Source organism: Geospiza fortis, unplaced genomic scaffold (genome assembly GCF_000277835.1).
Source record: "Geospiza fortis unplaced genomic scaffold, GeoFor_1.0 scaffold112, whole genome shotgun sequence".
Lineage (NCBI taxonomy): Eukaryota > Metazoa > Chordata > Aves > Passeriformes > Thraupidae > Geospiza > Geospiza fortis.
In genome coordinates, this window is record NW_005054298.1 from 24055155 (window position 1) to 24068221 (window position 13067).

A 13067-nucleotide genomic window follows, 5' to 3' on the forward strand; every position below is an offset into this window, starting at 1 on the left:
TTTTCAGTCCTTTGTTCTATGAGATCATTTGATGAAATCCAGAGCAAACAGTAGATCTCAGTCAGATATGGTGGCTCATTAGGCTGCTGTTACAAGCAAGCCTTAATTGGAACAACAATGCCTGCAGGATGGCACTTACCCTCCACCATGCTCAAGCCTGTTAATTTGAGCCAGGTGTGATTTAACTTTAAGTCCAAATAAGATACATTCTTCCAAATTGTGCAGAATTACCTTTTGATTTTTGTTGTCAAATTTGTGCACTGTTCATCTCTAAATCTCATTATATTTTTCTTCAGTCCAACTATTTTATTCATGTTCCTGAATATTCTTTGTGTAGGAACTGCAGGAAGCAATTTTTAAAATTTGTGGTTTTTTTAGCTAATCAGAATGTCCAGAAGCCCTGGGGTGAGAAAGATGTGGTGGAGGCAATAAAGTTAGGTGGCTGCAGTAAATTTTAAAACTTAGGGCAAGTGCTTATTGCAGCGTGTGGGGTTGGGCAGGAGGTTTTGTAATATCGACCTAACAGCTTAAAACTTTCAGTTGATGAAGTTGCCCTTGCTCTTTCTTTGCTGCTCTCTGGCTGCTCCTCTTTCTTCCTTAGCTGTGTGACACTTTTCCAAACTCAGCTCAGAACAATTAATTGGGAAAATTTCAATTGCTGTGTAGAAGTGTTGGGTTGGGGAGAGTGGGATAGGGGTAAGAGCTATTTTTGAAGGCTGTTCCTGAATATATAAATGGTTAAACAAAAAGTGCATGATATGCTGTAGAGGAACTGTTGAGTTGTTTTCATTTTGCAATGTTTTACATCAAAGACTGCAATGGGAAATTTTTGTATAGAGCAAATGTTACTCAAACCTCTGTCCTGTGTAAACAGAGCACTTAAGGGTCAATTACTAATATCTTATTTAGGTGTTCTCTTGCCCTCTTCAGAAAATTGCACGAACATATTTTGTGCTGCTTCTTTTTGTTGCTCTTTTTTCTGCTCCACCCTTCTCCACTTTGTTGTTCAGTAGCTTCTTGAGGATGATGAAGAGATGCTTTGATGTTTGGAAAGCTTAGTGGAAATAAACTTTTTTTTTCAGCTTTCCCTATTATGTAATCCTTTGCTTTTGTTAAACAATTGTATATTTAGCATTGACGTAACTGTAGGGTGTCTGGATTCTGATGAGTAAATGGTGCTGGATGCTCTCAGCTCAAAAAAAAATATCTGCACCTTTCAGGAGCTCCATGAAAAAAGAGAGGGCTTTTTGATTTTTTCTTTCTTTCTCATTTTCCGTAGTCTTAAAACATACAGCATTCATCCTTTTCCCTCTAAGTTAAGGAATTATTCACAACTATCTTAGTGTCTTCAGCTGACTGTTCATGAAGCAGATAATGGAGTAAGTTACAGTGGAATTCACTGTCTAATACTAGGTTTTCATCTATGGTAGAAGTCAGCATAGCACAATGCAGAGACCAACAGCTTTGTTTGTTCCTATTGTTAAAGAAAAGTAAATTAAGTTGGGCTTGTTGAGACTGTCTAGAGGCATCACCTTGTGTGCTGTCCATATTCCCTGAATTGTTTGACTACCCTTCAGATGCTTCACAAAATGTGAATGAAGTTGTTGGTTCTTATGTTGTCTTACCCTAATCCTTTATCACAGGTCCTAGTGCCACCAATCTTATAATAGGCTCCATCGCTGGTGCCATCCTGGTAGCAGCTATTGTCCTTGGGGGGACAGGATGGGGCTTTAAGTAAGCAATGCCGCATGTCTTCTCCTCGGTGGCTCTGGCATTTCTATTTCTTGCTTACATCACTCAGTTTTGAGTTCCTGCTACAAGAGTTCCAAGTTAACCCCCAGACTCTAACAGACTGCTTTGAACAGGAAATTATACATGCAGTAAACAAGCAAAGGAAATGGATTTGAAAATAGCAAATGTTATCAGGGTGCAAAGTTGAATAACAATAAACAAACTAGGTGAATTCATTAAAATTAAATTAACACTTAAGGAACAAGGTCTTTTTTCACCTCCTGTCCGTAGCATTGAAGCTGATTGAATTGGTTAAAAAGCCCCCAAAAGATACATGTCATATTTAGAATGTAGTAGTACTTTCAAACTGCTCAATTTTTTGACAAGAGATGTCATGTAAATGGTCAGTGGTGGAAGGAGCAGAGTAGTTTTCAGGAGCAACTGTGTTGACATAGTTGACTCTGGAATAGTAGACCTAACTTGTTTGTGGTTACTGATTTTTTTTTAGGGTTTTTTTTTTTTTTTTTAGATACATGTCATATTTAGAATGTAGTAGTACTTTCAAACTGCTCAATTTTTTGACAAGAGATGTCATGTAAATGGTCAGTGGTGGAAGGAGCAGAGTAGTTTTCAGAAGCAACTGTGTTGACATAGTTGACTCTGGAATAGTAGACCTAACTTGTTTGTGGTTACTGATATTTTTTTTAGGGTTTTTTTTTTTATTTGTTTTGTTTTTTTTTTTGATACACTATTTAAAAAACAAATTCAGGTTTAGAGACACCATTTTGAAATCTTGAGCTATTTCCTGAAAGATGAAAGCATTTATCTCCTAATTCTAGTTTGATGTGTTTTGTAACTCTAAGGACTAACAGATTAGTCATTCCACTTGACTACTCTGTTAAAGCAGAGTCTTGCACAAAGGTACTTAATTCCTATCCTTTCTGTAGAGTCCATTCTGCCCAGATGCATGGCCTGTAGTTGGTAAAAAAGTTCTCGCTTTAGAAGGGAGAACTCTCTCACAGTGTTTATAACCTAACAGATCATGGAAGTAATTAAGTACAAATGATTTCTCATGGCATTTAAAGTTGCTGTTTTTTTTCAATAATATGAATCAAGGTTAAGCCATGATACAACAATAAGCCATAATTCTTCAAGAAGAATAAGTAGTAGTAATAATAATAATTCAAAGAAAAATTTCTATGGCCTCTATTCATATTTCATGTTAAAGTTGAGAAGAAAAAATTATTCCCTAATTGATTAAGGCAGTTATCAAAGTAGAATCTAGTGATAAGGTCTTAACTTGTAATTCACTTTCAAAGGTCACCTGAAAATGTTTTACTTCTGGTTTATACTCTTATATTTTTGAAGTTTCAGCTGGCCTTAATTAACTATGCATATAAGAAGGAAAATATTTCAAAATCTCTTTCAGGCCTGCTGAAAGCAGCAAATCAGGCTTTGCCCTTTCTCCTGGACAAGGCAATTAGTCCCTATTACATTGCCTGTCACTGTTGGTGTTCTCAGAAAGACTTGGCCACATTCATTGTTCTCTCAGTGCTTGTTTGGAGGGTGCTCATGGGAATTAACCAGCCAAGATTCTGTTGGGGTAAAAAAAGTCTGCTTGCCCTTTTGGATGAGTTTTCTACAGTAAGAGACATTTGCCCATTACTTAGCAATTCACAGACTTGGCAGAAACAGGGTGTACATCCCTAGATGATAGGTTTGTATTGCACAGGGTAGTTTGCTGAAAACGAAATACATGTCATGAAAATATAAATTAGTCAGTTCTTCCTCTGAGTCCTTTCCAGCTGTCTTGTGCCCTGGCCATCCTTGCCCTTTGCCATCAGCACTGCAGCCCCTGCCTCCAACAGACACAGAACTTGAGAACTTGCACTAAAGAGAGGAGTAGGACAATCCCTCCCTGTCTAAAACAATACAGGATGTAATTGATTATTTATTCTTCGTGTTTCACACTTCTCAAACTGCTCTCACAAGTGATCAGCTTTGCACCCTGATGTCATTTGTTTGCCTAAAGGGAGAAGCTTGTTGTGCCTATAGAGGATCTGGAAATGTCTCCTGAAGCTCCTACTGTCACAGGAGCAAGATACAACTGTTTATTCTGTAGCAGAACCTCAAAGACACCGGCCTGGCCTAGCTCACAGCTTGAAGTGCATGTTTCTTCTGGGGGCCAGAGGGGAACAGAAGAGGTTTTCAGCTTGTACACAAAGAGGGGCTAGCACATGTAGACCCCCAATATTTGGATTCAGATAGATCTGGAGGGACAGATGAGGATAATAAAGGGATTTTAACTTTTCCTTTTTTTAAGCAAGTGATATATTTAGTCTCTGCAACTATGAGAGAAGGTAGCTAATGCTTTACAAACTGGGAGATGTGATTTCTGTTTCACAGGTTATCAGATGTTCATATGAACATACGGTACTGTGGTGTCAAGTCCATATCAAACGTAAGCTGCAACTAAGCAAACTTTGTTCATGAACTGAGGTGGGGGGTGGGGGTTGGAGGGGAAGTGTTAAAAAAACATTGATGCAAGTTCAGAGAAAAAAAAGTAAAAACAGCTCAACAAACAAATTCCAGTTTCAAGAATGAATCCAAGGTTAATTTTAAATCAAGTTAATGTGTGGACAGAATAGGAAAGAAAATATTAACTGACAATTTTACAGAATATAGAATCTCATGAGACATTTCAGGTGGTTTAAAGGCTGTGGGTAGAAACCTTGTTAAGAAGTAGATTTTACTCATTTGAGTCTTGCATCATACTTTTAAATCTAAGTACAGCAGTAAGAACTTGATTTGGGTGCAGCAAGTCTGTGCAAGCTTTCAGTATACAGTGTTTAACATAGGGAGGACATTTTTATCGTTAGAGTAGCTCAGGGGCCTACACTTTTTTTCCTAGCATATATTCACTCACTTCTGCTAAGCTACTGCAGTAATACAAGTCAATTAATGCTTTTGTTACTGACTTTAACAGCAGTTTTGGTAAGAAAACACTGCTAAGAGATAATACTAATAAGACACTTACCCAGCTATAACACATGCTAAAGATGAACTGGTCTGGGCTGTTGCATTTAGACCCCAAAGGTTTCCACAAGTTAAACAGTGGAATGCTGGTGGCAATTTCGTGAGGAAGAGGTTTTGGTCCCTTACCAGCATTTCCATCATACATGAATTGTGGACCAAAATCCAGTCATCACTGCACAAACAGCAGCTACAATCAAATGTGAGGTATTCTCTGATTTTTTTCCCCAAACTACTGGAATAAATGGGAGGTCAGTCAGGCCAACTTATTTTAAGTTGCTTTTTTTTGTCCCTCATTTTGATAATGGGAGGACTTTTTCTTGATAATGAGGGCGTTTTTCTTTTCTGATTTATTTTTTGTAAACATGACCATGTTAGGCAGTGATGTGCTGTGGCATGGAGTGCTTTTTTGACTAAAAATAACGTATACTTTTCTTTCTTTTCTTTTTGTTTGAGACCCTTTTTCTGGTTGGATTACAGACAGAAATGACCCTCATTATTTAAAGAGGCATTAAAACTTGAAATGCAAAGACTTTGATGTTCTAAGATCTTCCACATAAACCAACAAAGGACTAGGAAGCCGCATCATTCTCGGATGAGTCCTTCCCTAGAGGACACTTCTGCCCCCTTACCATTTAACTGAAGCATAGCAGAAGGAATCTTGTACTGCTATAACTCAAAGCTAGAAGTGGTGGAAATATCCAGAACCCGCTACTCACCTGCTCTCCTTTATTGCAGTTTTCTTGGGGGAAAGGGAAACTTGTTCTATTTGCCAATTTAAGTTAGACTACTATTTGTCTTCATTTTAGTATTATAATGCTTGGTAATTCAGGCTGAAGTTGTTAAAGCAGGTCAGGTAATCAGAACAGAATTTCAGTTCCTGCAGGGTAACACCTCCCTGCTCACCTCTGAAGTGCTACAATGGCAGCTCTTGTTAGAGCTTTGCATGTGTGTACTGTTTTCTTATTGACACTGTACCTCATGTTCCCTATTTCAGGCTCTTCTTTTAGTTCTTCCCATGTTTCTCTCCCTCATACAACATTGTTAGCAGAATATCCTAAGTGAAGAAAGGCAGTGGTTTGGTCAGTATCTTGTTCCTCAGGGGCTGTATTTCTGCTGAATAAAACTAGGAAATAAGTAAATATATGGTTTGGACAGAATGCATGATGAGGTTTGTACTAGAACACTACACCAGTGAAGATCAGGTTAGAAGAGAGCAGATAAGATAAAAGTCAAAAGAGTTTTGTTAGATTGTACTGGGAAGCTAGCATAGCATCTGTCCTCTGTTCCATGTTCTAAGACTTTATAAAGTCCATTTCTTTAATTGAAATAAGCTCAGGTAACAAGGTAATTCAGTGTCTGTTTTAAGGACTTGTCCTCTTCAAGCAAAGAGGAATATGGTACTTCCCATATAGTAGAAGGATAAGTTATGTCACCTGGATTTTTCATCTGCATTGTTGATTTAAAAGGACTGAGTAATTAGTTGTTTATCAGTAGTACATGAATTCAAGGATGCTAGACAGTACTTAAAAGGAGATGGGGGAAAAAGAAGCAGACATGTCCTTTTCCCATTGAAACTGGCAGGACAAGCAGATACACAGCAGCCTTTAACTCACATTTAACCAAGTTCTGTAATATTCATGCTTCCTATCTGGCAGTTTTGCAAGTTGGCCTGAAAATTATTTTCCTCATCTCAAATTTACCTGTAGTTTAGAGGACAAAGAATTGAGATACTGATATAATGTCAGCCTCATTCCAAAGGAGCATTAGTACTGTTATCCTGGAGGGGAAAAGACTGAAAGATGAATACAGTAATCTTCTTTCAAAAACTAGCAGTTCTTAAGCACTCATCTTGCACAAATCCAATCACAGGTATCCAAGGAAAAAACCAAAATCAAGGATTCCCAAGAATTACCAGCCTCTGGCAGTCCTCTCAAAAAGAAGTTGCCTTGCATTAGTCTCAAACCACCAGTCAAACCTTATGTATAGAATAAATATTGTAGCAGTGGTAGAAGTTAGCAGGGCTGCAGAAGATTGAAAATCCAGGGGTTGGTCTGTAGCTTTAGGGAATATATGAATTCCTATTCTGTATTTTTTGCATGTTGGTTTGGTGGTGGTAGTGGTGTGTATGCCCAATGGTAAAACTAAATGCATGAGCCCCTTGCTTGATGCCCCACATAAAGCCAGATACTGGGGAGGTTGCACCCAACTTTTGTTGTTGCTTCCTAATGTCTTGCTGTGTGACATAGGACATCAACATCGTAGGAGATTGGATGTCCCCAGCTTGCTGCCACTGTTAACATTCAGTTCTAATTGCACAATTGACAAAGCTGTCCAGTCTCCTTCGAATGCAATGTCTCAGCTGTCTTTTGCTCCTTACTAAGATTCACAGCACTTTGGGTCAATAGTGTGGTAAGAGCTCACAAAGGCACACGCATTTTTGTCACACTGGATTATATAAACTAAATTCTGGTGTAGCCAGAGCTGGGCACTTGATCTGAGAACTCAAGCCTCTGCTGGCTGAAGTGTTGCCATTCCTGGCACTTGTGACTCATTCTCTTTAGGTAAACGTGTGCATTCTTGGCCTAGTGCACATGATATGTTACTGGGAGCTGAAAAGTTGTACAAATTTAGAGCACCACTTGAAATACTACAGAAATACTTGATTTCTGTATGCCAGCATGATCTTTAAACTGCACAAGGAAACCTGTACTTGGTGTTGTGCTGTAGGAAGCATGCAACCAAATTCCTTAAATAGTTACCCCTTGAAAAAGTTCCTGGTTAAACTGTCAGTGTGAGCTTTTTACTTTACTATGACCTTAGCAATGGCTTTGTTCCTGTTATACCTAACTAATGTCTTGCATTTTTCTCTTTCCGTCTCCTTTTGATGCAACCTGGAAGAAATGTCAAAAAACGAAGGTTCGATCCAACTCAGCAAGGCCCTATCTGAAGAAATGCCATTCAAAAAGCTGCTTCTTGCACTACTGGATTTTGGGTATGATGTCTTTGCTGTAGCTATACAGGAACTAAATCAGTACAGAAGAACATGAGAACAGTGACCATAAACACAAAGTTGGGATGTTGAGATAAGTTGGAAATACTTCCTCTATTCACCTTTCTCTTGTTAACATTAACTGACAAGTGGTGCAAGCAAACTGCTTCAAAAAATCAGGTGGTTTTTTTCCTTTTCTCAAATTAAGAAGGAGACACACAGACCAAGTGCAATAAGAGAACTGTTCCAAAATAATGGAGTTGCAAAAGATTCTTTCCCAGCCTGCTGGCACTCTAACTTCACTTGAGTTCGCATGACTTCTTTTTCTTATCAAACTCCAGTGGCATGAGGAGCTACTTTTGAAAGGGTAACCTGCATGGCTCACATACAAACAACCAAGTTAGCAAGCTGACCCCAAGCAGAATCTGCAGCCCAATAAATACAAACCACTGGGAAGCCAGTGCCAGGCTACAACAGCTTTTCCAGCCACGCAGTGCATTCTGCAGCTGGACTTAAGGGTTCCCTGCTCCATGAGCTCACTGTCCACCTTGGACAGGAGCCTCTTGGGTATGGAAGCTAGAGAATGATGGATGGAATTCTTCCAAGAAGGAAAAAGTGTAAATATGGAAATAAGATTTTGATGTATCATTTTCACAGATTATATATAAATATATATATAGAGAGAAAAGAATTTCCATATAAAAAGGTTCTATTCTTTATGTAAATCTATTTTTGATGTTGGGTTTGGTTTTGGGTTTTTTTCTTCCCCTTTTTTTCTGTAGCATGTTGTACAGGAGATGTTCTGGGCTTGCTCAAAAAAGGCAGATAACAGCATGCAGATGCAGGGAGTTCTGACACCAAACAGATGTGTTCTAAAGTTTGTATGCTTGAAACCAAAAACAATTAAAATGTATAAATGCATATCTATGTATTGACTATAAGTCTGAATTACTTCTTTTGGCTGTTATACAGACTTTGCCATGATATAAGTAACACACACTCAAACTAATCACAGAAGTGCCAAGCTCTTTTTTTTCTTTTAAGAAAAGCTACTTTTTTCCTGCCTAGATCCTGTAAAATAAAAACTTAAATAAGCCTTAAAATACTCAAAAGATGTTAAAGCTTGGAATGAGCTATTATTCTCTTGCCTTCTGCCCATCCACTGGAAGCAGCTTGCAAAGGTGACTGACCCTTTTAACTCACTCCCTGTATCTCTTTGATGCATGTCACTATTCAAAGTTTAATGCAAGATTAATACTTTGACCCTTGGCTACTGATAGCCAGTCACCACCACAATATGGGCAAAATCCCAGGTAATTTCAGGTGTGCTGTCATTACTTTTAGAGACACCTTCTGCGCCAACACAGATTTTTACAGAGTGGTCCTGGGCAGCAGTCCTGTGTCCCTAGGAACCACCTGGCTGCAGCTGCCTTGAGAAAGGTTTGTGAAGAGGTCTAGGTTAGGGCTCCCTTAAAGTACAGAGCTGGACAGTCTGGCTCATCCTTTCAATCTTGACTTAAATCATTTGGTAAGTGAAGTAACTGAAAATTTAATTGCTGTGTCTGATAATCAGAATTAGATCCAAAATATTTTAAAAGTTGTAGTTTAGTAACAACAGAAGCCCAGTTACACTACTTCCTGCATCTTTGTTCAGAGGAAATCCATTTCCCAAGTTAGCTTTAACAGCCAAAATATAAAAAAAATGCTGCAGACATTTTCCTGTGAGTTAGAAAACCTCATTTCAGTTATTTTTCTTATAATGTTCAATTCAACAGTCTCAATATATTGGTTTTGATTCACAGTTGTTACTAAATATTTTCAATCAGCTTTAACATAATCACATTTACACTTACTACATTATAAGTTAAAGGTGCTGCACACACAGGTAGTTGACATTAATAGAAATTGTAAACCTTATTCTGAAAATTTCCTGCTTGGCTTTAAGCAGAATTAAATTAGTGACATTTCTCTGATGACAAACTAAAAATACTTGCAACTGTATTATGTTTCTCTAAAAATGCTGTGATTGGGAACACAACATCTAACTTTTTTCAGGTTCTGCTTCCAAAGCAAGCATAACCCACAACAGAAACACCAGTGCTATCAAAAATGACAATAAGTAAAGTCAACTGGATATACATAAACTACCTGTGTAATAAACCTTGGAGAAGCATTTCACAAACAACATTGTTAGTGTGTGATGTGATGTTTTAAATCAGACCACAGTGGTCCCCAACTACTATGTATATACATTCAGTGCTGGAGTAACTTTTTTATTTACACCAGCAGTTTCATAGCAATTAGGATTTCTTGACTGAATTTATGCTCCGGTCCTCAGCCATTGTGTGCATGGGAAGAACACACTTTCTGCCCTGTGTGCACACAACACAAGTGACAATACAGCTCAGAGGTAGGTACAGGCTGAAGTGCTTCCTGTGCTGGTAGACAGTTAAAAAGCTGGATTTGATAGGTGTTGATTTTGTACATGCCCTCACTGTGCTTTGGGAAGTGCATATCCATTTAGCAGTATCTTGTTCATCGCAAAGCGGCACCAAAAGAAGACCAGGTTGACTCTGCCTCCATTTCATCCACTCTACATTTGCTCCATTATTTACCTATTCAGCTGGACAAGAAGCTGTGGTAGCTGTATGGCTCATTCCAGTCTGCTGCATGATCTCACTGATTTGATCTGATACTCCTAAAAGAGAAGTCTGCCAGGCAAATTAACAGCTGTATAGGTGCATGGTCAAGAAACAGATTACTCAAGGCTGGAGTCTAACCAATTTTTCTTTACTATGCAAAGATGGATATTGCACAAACAGATGAGACAAATGTCTGAGGAAATGCCATAGAATACTTGAAGTTATGTTTTAAGCCTAATCAGTCATGTTTTATATTCATTACTGCTTCCACTGTTACTCTTCCTTTTAAAAATGTTTTGTAATTATTTTTTTAAGTGCACAACTCGATGTTGTTATAAATCAAGTTTTTGTTTGAAGTTAATACTCATTCATATTCTGTTGGCTGCTAATGAATGGAAATTCAATAGTCCTTGTTCTGCATCTTAGCAAGATGAGTATTAAAAATGTCATGAACATGGAATGGAGTAGTTTTTAATTTTCAATCTTTTTTTTTCTTATTTATTCTCTCAGTTTAATTTAATTTCTGTGTTCAAAGAATCATCACCTTTGTAGTAGTGGAAACCGAATGGAGTTTTCTTTTATGAAAGATCTCAAACTGTGTCAAATCTCACAGTGAGGCTGTGTCTGTGGGAGGATGTTGCACGCAGCCTCTCTGCCGTGCATGGAACCAGCGCCTCTGCACCCAGGATGGGCCCGGCCTGCTTCAGTCCCAGCTGCTGGCTACACTGAGTTCAGTGACATCTGGAGGCTTTTGTTAGTGGAGAGAAGCCTTTTCCAGCTCAAAAATCTTAATTATATAATTACAAGAAGTCCAAAATAAGGCCCTTGAAGTATTCTTTAAATAATTAGATCATAACAACCAGATACTATGGCCATCACTTTAATGGAATACTGTATGAAACTCCATCTCCCTTTTCTTTTTTTAGACTAACTCTAGTGAAGCCAGCCTGGGAAACTTAAATGCATGCATGTCACAGTTACCAGATAGCTACTGATACTGTTTTGCTTTCTCCAGCTCCAGACAGGGAAACAAAATACACTTTTGTGTTAGTATCTCCTAAGGATCTGTATGAAAACATCTTTCTCATTTAGAATGATAGAGTGAGGGAACACTCTCACTAATGGATCCACTATTATCCACATCTATTTCCTGTCATTTAAATATAGGATTTATCCATAAACTCAGTATAAACATGTGACATATTTTGGCTATAATTAGAATAGACAGTCATTCCTTAAAATAGGAGTTAAGTCTCTTGCAGCATATGAATAGAAAAGCAGTATAGAGACAGATGGATACCTGCTTTTGATTTCACAAGAAAAAATTCTTAGAATTGTTTTTGAAAACTTTCTCAGTCCCAGCACAAACAGGGAAGATTGATCTTGCTGGAACACTTACTATCATGAACAAAACCAACACAACACCAAGCCACATTGTACAAACCCAAAAAAGCCTCTTTTGTTCCAAATGTACTTCCTATAGATTGCTACCTACAAGAGCTGAAAAGTTAACATAAGTAATCCATCAGTAATATCACAGAGACTAAGTGTCCATGGAAAGCTTAAATAAAAAAGTACTTAAGAATTTTAATAGCAGAGATGCTCAAACCAGTACAATTGAAATAAAAGGTCACAAAAACATTATCTTAAAGCTACACACTATAATTAAGTTCAGTGATTTATTGTTCACAACTCAGCAAGCACATTGTTGTAGGTTTGTAGAATAAGTTATTTAGTGGGAACAGGTAACACAAGAGGGGCCACAACCCCTAGATAAGTACAAGGACTGCACATCAGACCAGCATCACCAGCCACTTAACATGTTATTTCTGAGCAACCACAAACTGCTGAGGGCAGTGTAATTATGAATGCTCTAATTTGTAGAAAACCCATAATCAAGTGTCAGCTGATTTTTTTCGTATTAAAATATTCTTCTAAAAAAGCTTGGTTTTGTGATAAGTCATGGGATAGCCCTCATCTTTACCACTAGTATTGTAACAGGCCATGCTTTTGTGTGGCACTTTGTGAGCCAGTATAAGAATTTCCCCCATCAAAGCTGGTAACTCAAAACATGGAGGAACTTAAATGTATTTTACATGGTCCAAGTCCAGTTGTCAGACTTCATGAACACAACACTGCACCGCTGTATATCATACATTCACAGATTTCCTCAGGCATCAGTCCAGCTGCTGGAGGCTTTGAGTTTCCTTTGGACACTGTGAAGCAATGTTTGCATCTGCACTACACAGAGCAGCTGAGAGAAGGGCTGGTTCTTGCAGCTGTATTTAACTGGTGACAAAGGCACGAGCACAATACCCCCCTTACATTACACACCAGTAACATGCTGTGGGTTATAACATCGCTTTGCCCCTTGTGCAGAAAGAAAGTGTCCCCACACATAACATGTGGTGCTTCCATGCGCTCTAACCCGGACAGTGTCCAGCCAAAAAACAGCACAGACAAACTGCTTTTGACTGGTTTCCTATCTCCAGCTGAGATGGTGATCAGTTTATTCTCATGAATGAAAAATGTCTAAATACCTCAAATCTACCCAAGGGTTACAGAAGAAAATGGCACCAGCAGCACCAGCTGATATTCCTGTGAGCCTGAGCTTTGACAGTGTCCTAAGGACCCTTGACAGGAGCTGTGCTGAACAACACCTTGTGCTG

The 13067-nt window shown here is 38.4% G+C and overlaps 1 protein-coding gene across 1 annotated transcript in view; it reads left to right on the forward strand.

Annotated features, from left to right (window-relative positions):
• Positions 1-10858, forward strand: part of ADAM23 (ADAM metallopeptidase domain 23) — a 66942-nt gene extending 56084 nt beyond the window's left edge. Inside the window, exons 26-28 of the mRNA XM_031058610.1 lie at positions 1644-1734; positions 4138-4192; positions 7666-10858. Of these exons, the coding sequence (XP_030914470.1) occupies positions 1644-1734; positions 4138-4192; positions 7666-7779 (260 nt within the window). The 3' untranslated portion in view covers positions 7780-10858. The remainder of the gene's footprint in view (positions 1-1643; positions 1735-4137; positions 4193-7665) is intronic.
• Positions 10859-13067: the final 2209 nt, after the last annotated feature.